The 14,859-nt window shown below is 51.0% G+C and overlaps 1 protein-coding gene across 1 annotated transcript in view; it reads right to left on the minus strand.

Moving 5' to 3' along the window:
• Window positions 1-14,121, minus strand: part of RASA4B (RAS p21 protein activator 4B) — an 81,948-nt gene extending 67,827 nt beyond the window's left edge. Inside the window, exon 1 of the mRNA XM_015408008.1 lies at window positions 13,909-14,121. Within this exon, the coding sequence (XP_015263494.1) occupies window positions 13,909-13,973 (65 nt within the window). The 5' untranslated portion in view covers window positions 13,974-14,121. The remainder of the gene's footprint in view (window positions 1-13,908) is intronic.
• Between the last annotated feature and the right edge of the window lie 738 nt (window positions 14,122-14,859).

The raw sequence follows: 14,859 nt of genomic DNA on the forward strand, positions 1-14,859 counted from the left end.
GCTTCCAGCCCTCATTCAGCCAGGAGGAGGCAGGAGAAGAGGGAGGGTAAGTTGCTTCCTCCCCGCCTCTCCCCACCCCTGTCTGCCTGGGGCCAGGGAGGGCCTTCGCGGGGCTTCCTCGCACTCCCACTGGCCTTGCAGGTCCACCGCCGGGCCCCTGATGTCAGGGGGTGTGGCATATGCTAATGAGTTCCCCTAGCTCTTTTTCTACGAAATAACCCCTGCCCTAAGCACAACCCCATGCTGGCTGTGAACCATTAAGGCTTTTATTGCTTCATTGAGCATTCACTCAGTGAGTCCCCTCCTTTTGGCCCTGTGCTTTAACTGCCAGTTCTGTGTTTTTATATATTTGACTTCTGATTTTATGAAGCATTTTCTAACACTGGATGCCTTGGTGGGAGGGACTGTGACCAGGAAGAGCCTCTGCTTGGTGTCTAGAAGGCCCTAGCCTCAATCCCCAACACGTACCCCGGAGGAGGTGATGGGAAAGACCTCTGCCTGAGACCCTGGAGAGCTGCTGCCAGCCAGTCTGAGTAGACAAGACTGACCTTAACGGACCAATGGTATGATTTAGTAGAAGGCAGCTAGGTTTGAGTCCAGCAGCACCTTAGAAACCAACAAGATTTGGGGAGGGGAGAAGTTTTCAGGAGTCAAAGCTCCTTTCGACAGACACCCAGAGAGCTTTGATTCTCAAAAGCTTATGTCTCCCTTGCTCGAAAGCCAGTCAAATCCGACTCTAGGGATGTGGTGCTCATCTCCGTTACCAAGCCGAAGAGCCAGCACTGTCCGAAGACATTTCTGTGGTCATGTGGCCGGCATGACTAGATGCCGAGGCACACAGAACGCTGTTACCTTCCCACCTATTTATCTACTTGCAATTTCTTGCTTTTGAACTGCTAGGTTGGCAGGAGCTGGGGTGCTGCACTCGAACTGCTGAACTACTGACCTTCCAGTCTGCAGTTCAGCGTCTTAACCACTTGAGCCTTATACCCCCCCCCCCCCAAATCCTGTGGGTCTCGAAGGTGCTAGCGGACTCCAATCCACCTACTCTACCGCATACCAGCACAGATGCCCTCTGAACATATAAGATAGCTTCAGGTGTGATCTTGGCAGTTGTCGTTGGACAGAAAAGCAGGAGATAGAATGAAGCACAGCTGGAAGTACAAGTCTGACCTCCGCAACTCAGCAGAGAATGGACCGCTTTCAGGAGAAAGCAGTTTGCTACAGTCACCTGGAGGATTCAAGAATGAGACAGATTTTTTTGGGGGGTGGTGGTGGAATTAGACAGACAGAATTTGATTATTCCTCTTCCCATTGTAGTTTTTGACCTGGATCTAAGCCGGTCCTTAAGCACAGAAGTGTACATTTGCTGCCCTCCTGTCCACACAGTACCAACTTTTGTGTTTTTTTAAAAACAAGCATGCACCAGTTTCTCACTTCATGGGAGAACACCTGAAATCCTACACATACTTTAGGGAGTGAGTCCCTCTGCGTTCGGAGGGACCTGCTTCCAAGGAAACATGAAGCTGCAAGCTGGTTTAAGCTTACAGGGCGCCCATAGTTGGTTTGACCTTTCTCATCCTTCCCACCACATAAGTTGCATGCAGGTCTTAAAAGATAAGAGTTTATAAAACCAAAAGTAGCGTTTGCTTCTGGGAAGGGGAGAAGAAAACAAAAACTTTTGCAGAAAGCATTTTAAAGGAATCCGTTCTCCCTTACACACACACATACCCTAAATACATAAACTAAGCGAATTCTCAGCCACAAACAAAACATGTTTTTCCCCTCAGAGGTCTCTGGCTGTTAGCATTAAATAAACAGTTTCAAAAGGTCACATCACCAATCATTTCCTCCCTCTCAAAGGCCTTATGCTTTGTTGACAGACCCACAAGGTCTCCAGTTACCCAGAGACGGCATTCCAGTAAAAACACGGCAGGTTAAGTGGCCCTCCCGGATATTTCTTATGTTAAAAACTACAAAGGATTGGGGGGGGGGGGGATCAGTAATTGGGGGGAAAGGGAAGCAACATGAATTATCCCCCCAATGCCCCCCACAGCGGATGTTTGTCTCACTGGAAACTTGAACCCAAGGTTGCAAGCTCTGGGTTAGGAAATTCTGGAGAATTCTGGGGGTGGGGCCTCAGCATAATATAATGGAAGAAGGCCCATCCTCCAGAGGAGCCATTTTCTCTAGGGGGACTGATCTCTGTCTGGAGATCGGCTGTAATTCCAGGAGATCGCCAGGCAGGCCCCACCTGGACGCTGGCAATGCTACAGAGAAGCAGAGAAGGAGAGAAGAGATTGGATTTATACCCCAGCCCTTCACTCGGAGTCTCAGAGCAGCTTACAAACTCCTTTCCCTTCCCCTCCCCACAGCGGACACCCTGTGAGGTAGGTTGGGATGAGGGAGCTCTTTCGAGAACTGCCCTCGAGAGAACAGCTCTGAGAGAACTTGTGACTGACCCAAGGTCACACCAGCAGCTGCATGTGGAGACGCGGGGAACCAAACCCGGCTTTCCCAGATTAGAGTCCGGGCTCCTAACCACTGCATCAAACTGCCAGGTAGCACCTGGAGATCTCCTGCCATTACAATTGGCTCTCCAGCTGACCAAGATCAGTTCCCCTGGAGAAAATGGCTGCTTTGGAGGTGGACTCTGTGGCACTGTGTCCTGCTGAGGCCCCTCCCCCCAAAATCTCCAGGAATTTCCCAACCAAGAGCTGGAAACTCTATAAGGGCGACCCTTCTACACTGTCATGGGAGGCGGGAGGAGGACACTGCCTTTGCACATGGAATCCCCCCTTTACTCATCCTTCCCAACTGACAGTCTGGCCTCCCCATGAAGGGCTCTAATCCTTTCCTGAAGGCCACCTAAGCCAGAGATTCACCGTTCCCCCTCCCCTCTCTAGGCCCCAAACCAGCAACAGGTGTATGAAGAGAGGGAAAGGAAAGCCAACCCAGTTAACCGGGGCAGGGCAACCTGACAAAATGCTCTTTTCAGTGGATTTATGGGCCAGTGGGCTCCAGTGTCAGGAGAAGAGAAACGGAAATCCGTGAAGAGGGAGGGGGGGGGAGAGAGAGAGAGAGAGAGAGAGAGAGAGAGAGAGAGAGAGAGGGAGCTTTAGTGAATGACCTGGGGGCATTTGTAGGCTGGAGAAGGGGACCGGGAAAGGGAACGCTGTCACTCCTGCAGCCGCTACCAAGCGAGGGCTGGACTCTCCACTGATTCCAAACAAAGCCATCCCCACAGGACTCGCGCCAGGCGCTCGATGACAGAGCATCTAAATTAGTGATCACCACAGAGAGATGCGGTAACCAGAGGCCAGGCGTGGGTGGACGGGTGCTGGCAGAGGATTCCCAGCTTGACCTTTGCTCGTGACAGCCAAGGATTCAACTGCAAGAGATTTTGCAGGACACATCAATCCCACCGCCCCCAATCCTGGAACAAGGAATAAACGAAGAGAGCACAGGGAGCAGCTCCCCCCCCCCAATAGCTGGCAATGACTCTTGGGGCTCAGAAAGACCCCTGTCATCACCAGAGAGTTTTTTGACTGGGGGGCTGGACCTGGGACTTCCAGTGTGTCAAGCACGCACACAACTCCCCTCTCCAAAGAGGACTCTGCGCATGCTTCAAAGTGCGTTTACCTTATGACCAAAGCCAAGCCCAAATTCCTCATCGTCATCCTCCCTCCCCCATTACAGATGGCAAAGGAAATATTGCCCAAGGCCACAAGCAAGTTCAGGGATAAGCAGAACATCAGAAGAGCCCTGCTGGCTCAGACCTCAATCACTTTTATTAAGTCCATTGTACAGAACTGCACGCAGGGCTCTTTTTGGGCAGGAACGCTAAAGAACGGAGTTCCAGCTGGCTCCTGAGTTGGCCACGCCCAGCAGGAGCTCATTAGCATAATAGGCCACACCCAATAGCAGAAACTCATTAGGATTGGCTACATTAGGGGTGTGTGGCCTAGGGCTGCCAAATGCAGCCGGGGGGCGGGGAATCCCCCGTTTTGGAGCCCCGATTCCCGGCGCGCCGGAATCGGGGCCCGGGGGAAACCCCACCCCCGCGTGCGCGTCACCCGGAAGTGACGTCGCACGCTGGGGGCGGAGCCACGCCGTTTGAGGGGAAAACAAAGAGTTTTCCCCTCAAATGGCAGCCATTTGAGAGGAAAACTCTTTGTTTTCCCCTCAAACGGCGTGGCCCCGCCCAGCGTGTGACGCCACTTCTGGTGACGTCCTGGCGGCGCGCGCTTTGCGCGCGCTTTCGCAACCGGTTCCCTGACTGGGAAGAAGATCCCCCGCCGGTAAGAAATTAACATTTGGCAACCCTAGTGTGGCCTAACATGCAAAGGAGTTCCTGCTACAAAAAAAGCCCTGGGTTTTGACAACAAACAAGGTAAAGAGAATAAGAAGCAAAAGGTGGGTGTGGCTGGATGACCACACTTCTGGTAACAAGGCGGTGTGGCCTAATGTGCTAATGAGCGGTGCTGTCAGGGTGTGGCCTAATATGCTAATAATTGCTGTTGGGTGTGGCCTATTATGCTAATGAGCTCCTGCTGGGCTTTTTCTACAAAAAGAGCCCTGACTGTATTCCAAACATGACCACACCACAGATCTGTGCAAAGGCGTCACAACATGATCTGTTTTCCATCCCCAAGCACAGAACTGGTCTTTGCCAACTCGATATGCAGAAGTGTTGGAAATCTTCATCGATTCTCTGCTACAATCCCAAATTTCTTTCCCTCTCAGTCTCTGCCGGTTTCCTCTGCTGTTGCCAGGGCCTGGGTCCACTGCATAACTGCATCCCACCAGGGCGCCAATACTGGCAATGCCACCCTTATCGCAGTTATGCCCATCTAAGTCGGTTGAAGTCAATGGAGTTTAAAAGGGTGTCATTCTGTTTGGGATCATGCCGGACGCCAGAAAAAAAGAAACCAGTTCAGAACTCCACCGGAGATTATGGTCAGAATGTATGCTTTTGCTCCTTTCAGCTGTTCAATTCTTCTACACTCCCATCGGTCACTCACAGCACTGGCATTTTTCAAGGGGTTGGCTTTTCTTTTTCTTTTTTTTAACAAGCCAGTGTTGGCAGTTCAACACAAAACCAGCCCACTGACCACCCTGGGAAAACCAGCCCAATCTTTTGTGTTGAGTTGCTCGGATTTCAATTGTTCTGCCCTCACTGCCGTTAAATCATTCTGACTTCTAAAACACAAAATTAAACTGATATGCTTCAAAAAGGAAAGAACACGCATAAACTGTGGCCACTGCCTGACAGGGGTGGGGAGCTATGAACAGATTTCAACCATCTGTGCCAGCTCCCTGTTACTGGTCAGATACTGGTTCTAAAAACCACAGAGGGTCATGAACAGTGTTCCCTCCAAGCTGAGTTAGTGTGAGCTAGCTCACAGTTTTTTAGCCTCTGGCTCACAGATTTTTCTCTTAGCTCAGTAGCCAAATGGCTTGCTCACAACTTTAATTCCAGTAGCTCACAAAGTAGAATTTCTGCTCACAAGACTCCACAGCTTAGAGGGAACATAGGTCATGAATGGTGCCCTCGATTCTCCCTCCAGAACCTCTTGACATCAACCTAAGTATTTACAGAGGTCATTTCGGGGGGATCACAGGGGATCGCAGTTCCCCCGGGTGAGGTACGGGGGCGGGGCACATGACGAAGCCTCGCCCCCTGCTTCCGGCCGTCCCGCTTCCGGCCCTCATTCAGCCAGGAGGAGGCAGGAGAAGAGGGAGGGGAAGTTGCTTCCTCCCTGCCTCTCCCCACCCCTGCCTGCCTGCCTGGGGCCAGGGAGGGTCTTCGCGGGGCTTCCTTGCACTCCCGCCGGCCTTGCAGGTCCACCGCCAGGCCCCTCATGGGGCTCAGCAGTGGAGCTGCAAGGCCGGCGGCAGCAGCCAGGACCGTTGGGGGCGGGGTGTGTGGCCTTATGACACACTTCCAGTGATGTCAGGGGGTGTGGCCTTATGGCACACTTCCGGTGATGTCAGGGGGTGTGGCATATGCTAATGAGTTATGCTAATGAGTTCTCCTAGCTCTTTTTCTACGAAATGATCCCTGAGTATTTATACCCTGCTTTTCTCCCCAGTAGGAACCCAAAGCAGCTTACAACTTTGACCCTTCCCTCATTTTACCCTCACAATAACATGTGAGGGTTGTTTAGGCTGAGAGGGTGTGAATGGCCCAAGGTGACCCAGCAAGCTTCCATGGCTGGAGACTTGAACCCGCGTCTCCTAGCTCCTAGTCACTACTCACTACACCACACTACCTTTGCCAGGGTGCTCTTTTTTGTCCTAACATTTGACAACATTCCTGTGGAACTCTCAACGTACATCAGCGTTCCCCTCCTTCCCCACCATTAGCATCACAATTTTATGAGGGGAGAACTTGATGTAGGGGATGGTTCTTGAAATACAGGCAGGCCCCTGTCTTCTTTCCTCCAATTTAACCCTCCTCAGCCTTCCTCAGCAGCCATTTTAATCCTGGTATACCAAAAGCTACAGACAAAACACCCAACAGCAACCAGCCAAAGCCTCTCTAGCCTTCAACAGCCATTGTCCCTGTAGGTAGAGAAAGAAAAGACAAACAAACATCTCCTCCACTTTACACCATCAGAGCATTTTCTTTCCTCAGGAAAGGGCAGCAGGAGAAGTTCAAGCCCACGCCTGGCAAGCCTGCTCCTTTCTAGCACTCCCAGGATACCGCTGGCAAATCTAGGTCATCTCGAGCTGCAGACATTTACCTGCTAGTGGGTAAGTGCAAAGAGAACGTTCTGAGCCAGCGGACAGGAACTTGGGGGGGGGGGGTGCCTGCAGGAAGAACCTGTTTGCTCCTGCACAAAAAGCACAGGACGGCAAAGCAAGGGAAACCCAGGCAGGTGCTTCTGAGAGCTTTACTCTAAAGAAGAGGCTGCTGCTGAAGTAGTAATGTCCCAAAGATACAAATTCCACTAGTAGACTCCTGTGACACTAGTGACTCCTGTGACACTAGTCTTTTCCCCTTGTTGTTTGAAGTAGGAGGAGGAGGAGGAGGAAGAAGGAGGAGGAGATTGGATTTATACCCCGCCCTTCACTACCCAAAGGTGTCTCAGAGCGGCTTACAAACTCCTTTCCCTTCCCCTCCCCACAACAGACACCCTTTGAGGTAGGTGGGGCTGAGAGAGCTCTTTCGAGGACTGCTCTTGAGAGAACAGCTCTGAGAGAACTTGTGACTGACCCAGGGTGACACCAGCAGCTGCATGTGAAGGAGTGGGGAATCAAACCCGGTTTTCCCAGATTAGAGTCCATGCTCCTAACCACTGCACCAAGCTGGCTCTCAGAGACTAGTAGTTAACACGGGTGAGGTGACAGAAACTGCTCTTTTTTCAAGAACAGCTCTTATCAGAACTACGGCTTGCCCAAGGTCATCCAGCAGGTGCAAGTGGAGGAGTGGGGAATCAAACCCGGTTCTCCCAGATTAGAGTCCGCGCACTTAACCACTACACCAAACTAGCTCTCCCCACTAGAGTGGGGAATCAAACCCAGTTCTCCCAGATTAGAGTCTGCACACTTAACCACTACACCAAACTGGCTCTGCCCATTGCCGATACCCACATGAATTTTGCATCACAAGTCTTTTAAAGTTTGCCACTAAACACAGGGTTGCCACCTCTGGGTTAGGAAATTCCTGGAGACTTGGGAGGGCAGCCTTGGGGAAGGTGGGGTTTGGGGACAGGAGGGATTTCAGCAGGGCATGATACCATAGAGTCCACCCTCCCAAGCAGCCATTTTCTCAAGGGGAGCTGATCTCTGTCATCTGGAGATCAACTGTAATTTTGGGAGATCTCCAGGCCCCACCTGGAGGCTGGCAACTCCAGAATCAGCCTTCTGTTCTATGGCATGTTGTTACCATCAAGCAAGAGGTTAGCCCACATCAGTGGTAAAAGAGCAAAACCTTGCCACAGTCAGACAAGGTCAGGGTTGAGTCATACCCAGGGGATTCCCCAGCTGTGTGGAGAGGGGGAAAAAATGACTTTGCAAGTCAACAAAAAAATGGGGGTGGGAGCAACTAGATGGGGAAAACTGAGCACACTCCAAGCAGTGTCGCTCAAGGGCCTGTGAAATGGGGGTGGGGATTAAAATTAAAGAGGGAGATAGCAAAGTTGGCCCGTTCAAGTCCCAGAGAGGTTACAGAAGTTGGAAGAGAGCTAGTAATTTCCCTGGAAGGGTTGCCAACCTCCAGCTGAAGCCTGGAGACCTCCCAAAACTACAATGAATTGCCGGACAACGGATCAGCTCGCCTGGAGATAATGGCTGCCTTGGAAGGTAGATTCTGATACCCCACTGTGGTCTTTCCCCCTCCCAAGGCTCCACATAAGAACATAAGAGAAGCCAATGCTGGATCAGGCCAATGGCCCATCTAGTCCAACACTCTGTCACACAGTGGCCAAAAATACCAGATGCCATCAGGAGGTCCAGCAGTGGGGCCAGGAGTATGCAGGAATTCCCCCAACCCAGCGTTGGCAACTCTATTCCCTGGAAGCTTACCTCTCCCTCCCACCAGGCCAAAGCCTTTACTGCTGAATCAAGATCTCTTACAGCCTCAAGACTGTTAACTTCCATTTAAAAATAAATAAATAAATAAAATATTGAGTGACTTTGGCCAAGCTGTAGTACAGTCCTAAGAACACCTTCCGGGTAGTAAACTTCACTGAATAAAATTAGACTTCTGAATAAACCTGTTTAGGGAAGTTGAACGTAGGTCTCTCGGGTCAGGGCTGGACATTCTATCCACCGTTACACCGTGATTCTCGGGGCCAAACCACATGGGACGGTGTCCTCATGGCTGCCAACAGGACACTGCTGCCATTTTTAAATGACGGTGGCATCATTGCAGTGGTCACAAGAAATATCGTTAAATGCTTTGAGCTCTGAGAAGGTCAACAAATTCTAGCACCAAGTATATGACCCATTCAGAGCACCTCCATAAATAAGCAGGGGCAATAGCCATCGGGAGTATCGTAGCTTTTGAACCATGGAGAACCCCAGTTCAATTTCTCACTCAGTTGCAGAGCACATTGGGTGACCTTGGCCCTTATCACCTGCTAGCCTACCCTATAAGGCTGTTGTGAAGACAATAGAAATTAAGGAGAATTGGTTTTATACCCCACCCTTCACTACTCGAAGGAGTCTTGGAGAGGCTTACAATCTCCTCCCTTCCTCTCCCCACAACAGTGGCACCCTGTGAGGTAGGTGGGGCTGAGAGAGAACTCTAAGAGACCTACAACTGACCCAAGGTCACCCAGCTGGCTTCATGTGGAGGAGTGGAGAATCAAACCTGGTTCTCCAGATTAGAGTCCTGCCGCTCTTAACCACTACACCAAGGCGGAAAAGGGCTTTAAGTGGATTGAAGGGAAAGGGTGAGATGTCAATTTTAATATAGAATTTAGTGATTCTTGACCTGCTAATCTGTTCACCCTTCCCACATGACCATGTTAGGCCAGTTCCAACAGGGCATTTCTTTCTACACAAGAATGGTTTGGAATGATTCCTACAGGAAGAATACACAAAGAAAGCTTGACTGCAGAAACAAAAGACAAAAAGGGGAGGCCTTCTGAAGGAAGAACCATGGAGTAAAATCATCATTCAACTCCCCGCTGCAGGTGTAGCACAGAGTCTCAGTAAATGAGCTGTCATCAGCAGGGGCCCTAGTCTTGCTGCAAGTTCACCAGGACATCTTTGGCAAGCCATTCTTTCGGCCTCAGTCTTCCCACTGCCCCATCTGCATAATGGGCATGACAACACGGGCTTACCTTACAGGCCTAGCACAAAGATTACAACAGGATGCTAGCACACAGCAGTGTGAACACCACAAGTGTTTAATTCACAGCTGGTAATACATTCATAGTCTTTCCCAACCCATCTTTAATCCTAGTGTAACTTTCCCCCACTTCTATGTAACGTCCCCTGCTACCACGAAGGAAGCAAACCTCAACAGGTCTAGCTCAGAAGTCAGTCCTATGTTATTCCACGGGGCTTACTCAACAGATCAGAACCACAGCCTTCAAGCCTAAGGAAGGTGATTCTACTTCACAGCTCTAGATCTCGAAACAGGTGCCAGGGGCAATGTTCCCTCTAAGCTTTGGAGTCTTGTGAGCAAAAATTCTATTTCTGAGCTACCAGCATTAAAGTTGTGAGCAAGCGATTTGGCTGCTGCATGAATTAGTTTGCTCTGGAGCCATCCTTCCTGAGCTGAGACAAAAATGTGTGAGCTAGAGGCTAAAAAACTGTGAGCCCGCTCACACTAACTCAGCTTAGAGGGAACACTGGCCAGGGGGGCAAGTGTGGTGAGTTCCAGCACCAGTTCAGGCCCAGCCCCAAAGATCTCCCTTGGGGGTGGGGTGGGGGGGACACTGCATGCTCAACTGCCAGTGGTTTTTATGCCTTGCTGATATGAATATGGATAATCAACATTGCTGATGGCTGATAAAAAGAGACATGGCTAACTAAGTTGCACAACAAAAGGGAATTCCCCTGACCACCGCACTCATCGTTTAGGGCGCTTGGCAAGTAATGTTGTGTACATTAGAGAGCCTATCTCTGCCATTCTGTTATCCTACATTTCCCCTGAGGCAGTGCTTTTCAACACTCAGGGAAGAAGAAGAAATTGGATTTATACCCCGCCCTTCACTACCAGAAGGAGTGCTCTGAGCTTACAAACTCCTTCCCCTTCCCCTCCCCACCACAGACACCCTGTGAGGTAGGTGGGGCTGAGAGACCTCTGACAGAAACTGCTCTTTTTCAAGAACAGCTGTGCCAGAACTACGGCTTGCCCAAGGTCATCCAGCAGGTGCAAGTGGAGGAGTGGGGAATCAAACCCGGTTCTCCCAGATTAGAGTCTGCGCACTTAACCACTACACCAAACAGGCGACACCAGAGGCTCTGGAGCAGAGGTCCCCAACCTGTCTGAGCCTGCGGGCACCTCAGAGATTTTGAGAGGGAGTGGTGATAACCACCCCAAAATGGCTACCGCAGGGGGCAGAGCCAAGCCCCAAATGGTTGCCCCCAGAGGCAGGGCCAAACGGAGTCCTTCCCTCCTCACACCTCCCGGGAAGAAAGAAATCCAGAAGGGGGAATGGAACCACAAACTAAGGAAAGCCCAGATGCTTCTCATTTTCCAGTGGGAAACCCTTTCATTTAAAGGAGAGCAACCAATAACGATGGCTTACAGTGGCCCTGTCCGCTTTCTGAAAAGCTTGGCGGGCGCAAAGGAAAGTATTGGCAGCTGCCATGGCACCCACGGGCCATGGGGAACCCTGCCCTAGAGAGCAGCCCTCGGGGGGGGGGCACCCTTTTGGAGGTATCTGTGGCAGAGAGGGCAAGGACACTCCTGCCTGTCTTGTGAACATGTTGAAAGAAACAGCAAGAGATGTTACTCAGTGGCCAATGTGGATCTGACCCTTGGCTCCTCCTGCGCTACGACACACGTCCTGGAACTTTCCCTGTGTTTCTTGCCCCATCTCTCTTGGTCGCTGTCCGTGGTCCTCACCTTGACCCCAGTGAGGTCATACTCCTGGCTCCTGCTCTTCCTGTCACATGACTCTGATGTCACACAAGTAACGGACAGAAGTTGCAGCTCAGCATATCTGGAACGGCTGAAGAGGCTCATGGGAACGCACAGGGTTCTCCTCTCCTCCAGTTTGGTGCAGTGGTTAAGTGTGCGGACTCTAATCTGGGAGAACCGGGTTTGATTCCCCACTCCTCCACTTGCACCTGCTGATGTGACCTTGGGTCAGTCACAAGCTCTGGCACAGCCGTCCTTGAAAAAGAGCAGTCTCTGTCAGAGTTCCCTCAGCCCCGCCCACCTCACAGGGTGTCTGTTGTGGGGAGGGGAAGGAGTATGTAAGCCGCTCTGAGACTCCAAGTGAAGGGCGGGGTATAAATCCAATCTCTTCTCTTCTTCTTCAGTTTTTCCTCACAACAGTTTTGTAAAGTAGATTAGACTGAGAAAGACCAAGTGGCTAAACGTCAGCCAGCAAGATTCCTGTCAGAGGAGGGCTTTGAAACCAGCTCACCACAGTCTCAGGCCAATGCCCTAACCACCACTGCACCTCACCGGGTTCTAAAATGGTAGCTCTTGGATAGCGTTTGAAGGAAGAAGAAGAGATTGGGTTTATACCCCGCCCATCACTACCCAAAGGAGTCTCAGAGCTGTTTACAATCTCCTTTCCCTTCCCTCCCCACAACAGACACCCTGTGAGGTGGGTGGGGCTGAGAGAGCTCTCTCGAGAACTGCCTTTGAGAGAACAGCTCTGAAAGATCTTGTGTCTGACCCAAGGTCACAACAGCAGCTGCATGTAGAGGAGTGGGGAATCAAACCCGGTTCTCCCAGAGTAGAGTCCGCGCTCCTAACCACTACACCAAACTGGCTCTCCAAGGAAAGGGAGAGAGAAGAGAAGGGGGGCTTTAAGAAAGTGTATAAACCCCCCCTCACCACCATGAATACAGCTAGGAATACCAAGCCTCCCCTCCCCACAAGACATAGCAAAGTGGGCAGTCAGAAAACATAAGGGACTAACCCTCACTGCAGTTCTGTGGTGCTTTTAATCGTATCTAAGAACCTTAGATGCAACGAACATGAAATTGAGCCAACTTCAGAGGACGGCGGAAGACAGGAGGGCCTGGCGGGAGATGATCCATGGGGTCGCGAAGAGTCGGACTCGACTGTGCGACTGAACAACAACAACAACAAGAACCTTTTATTCTGGTCCTCTTTCTGCTATAAAGGCCACAGCTACTAATCAGGCTGGTTTTACCATCAAGTTCATCCCCTTCTTTGACCTTGGAATTATTCAGCCACAGTGATGGCTTCAAAGCCAAAAGGAAGGGCAGAAATCTTCAGCCAGTCAATCATAGAAGCAAGATTCACGCCGGGCACTTAATAAGAGCTTAGGGACATCAGATGGCAGGTAAGCACACTGAAGTGGAGAAAGACTTCTTCGCCACCTTCCAACCTTGCCCTTGGTTGTTAATACCATAACAGATAAGAATGCAATGCCATCTGGATTAAGAGGATGGGGGAAAGCATTTCCAATCAGAGGTGGGGTAACACAAAACAGGAGACCTCTCAGTTCAGCCGTGGTTCAGCTTAATTTAACTGTTGGTGGGAGATAGCAATACTCTCAGCCTCACCTTCCCCACCGGCAGCAGAGAAACATGCCTATTGTCCCGCCTCATAGGGCTGCTGTGGGAGTGGACGTAGGATGCTCACCGCAAACGCTACAGCCAAGTGTTATGACTGAAATGCCAACCCTGCTTTAAAAAGGGGAAAAGAAACAAAATCCATTTTGGGCACTGGCACAGCATGTCTCAGCCTTGTGAAATCTGTAGATTGTTTCTTCCTGTCCCCAAAAAGGAAGCAGAAGAACACAGATCGGGCTGTTTTTAGACACCACCAGTTGAGCTACACCAGTAGGAGAAAAGGGAAAGTTATAGGCAGAAAACCAAACCAAGCCCCAACAGCGCCCGGGCAGGACGGCAGGTTGCCAGAGCTAAAAGCCATGAACAGAAACACCCCACTTACACTGGAGTAAGTACCGTTAAGGTGCGCAAACCCCACTCCCGAGTCAATACACAGAAGACTACATTCCAAGCGGTGCCACTGAAAACCACAAGGTCTACTTGAACGTAAACATGCAGAAAGCCAGGGGGAAAGGCCAGCAACCCTGCGCACGCTTTACGGGAGATTAAATACTGGTGAAATCACAAGGTTTACTTCTGAGTAAGCACACCTAAAGCTCAAACTACAAGACAGATAGGAAGCACATTCCCCCCTATTTGACAAAGTAGAGAGAATGAAGCACCTAGGAAAAGAAACCCTTCCTTGTTGGGATTTTGGAATCCCCCCCCCCTCCTTCTACTTACATGTCTTTAGCTGGCAAGTTTTTCCCCTCCACAATTCGGATGAACAAAGAACTCCTTTTGGCCATCGTTAATCCCAGCCTGGCTGCGAGAGCAGGAGGAATTACGGCATGGACAGATGAGCCAGGGGGCGACGCTCACTTGTAGAGAGACCCCAGGACGAGGCACCGATTCCGGGAGCCCCCCGAAGGCGAAACCCGAATCGAGGCTTCCCGCGTCGCGTTCCCACGACTTCGTTTACGGAATGTAGGAGCCCAGCTCTCGCGCCCGGTTTTTATCGCTCCGCCAATCAGGAAGCCGAAAGCGCAGAGGGGCGTGGTCAGAGAAGCGACTCCCGCGGCGATTGGCCGAACCGCTTGCCAACTGCCCACGCAGTCGGGGTTTTAGGGCTGCGGTGGTCGAGGCACGCTTACCTGGGAGTAAACGCGGTTGTGCCTAGCGGGAACTGTGCCTAGAACTGCACGGCAGACCGCTTTGGCGTGTGCAGCGTGAGCCTGGCTTTGTTCAGAAAAGGCAGCGGGAGTTCAGAAACACCGTGTTTGGGATTGCAGGGGAGTTAAAGGAGAGTTTGGCTTTTCGGATGCGAAAAGAAAACTCGGCATGGGCGGCAGTGCGCCTTCCAATCCGAAATACTTTTTAATCTCTCTCTCTGCCGTTATTCCAAAGGAATAATCACTGCCAAAAAAAGAGAGAGGTGCCTCGCAAATGCCTGTTGCATGCACACATGATGGTGTTCATCCGGATTAAATCTGGGTTGTGTGTTCATAGTTTGTAGAACTATGAACTGCAGGCTGTGGAAGGTCAGTTCGAGACCCAGGATGGAAGGTCACCAGTTCGAGACCCAGGGTGCCATAGGACGGAATGAGCTCCCATCTCTAGTTCCAGCTCCTGCCAACCTAGCAGTTCGAAAGCAAGAAATCGCAAGTAGATAAATAGGTACCACTTCGGTGGGAA

The sequence above is a fragment of the Gekko japonicus genome, unplaced genomic scaffold (assembly GCF_001447785.1).
Source record: "Gekko japonicus isolate JY-2015 unplaced genomic scaffold, Gekko_japonicus_V1.1 scaffold1, whole genome shotgun sequence".
NCBI lineage: Eukaryota > Metazoa > Chordata > Lepidosauria > Squamata > Gekkonidae > Gekko > Gekko japonicus.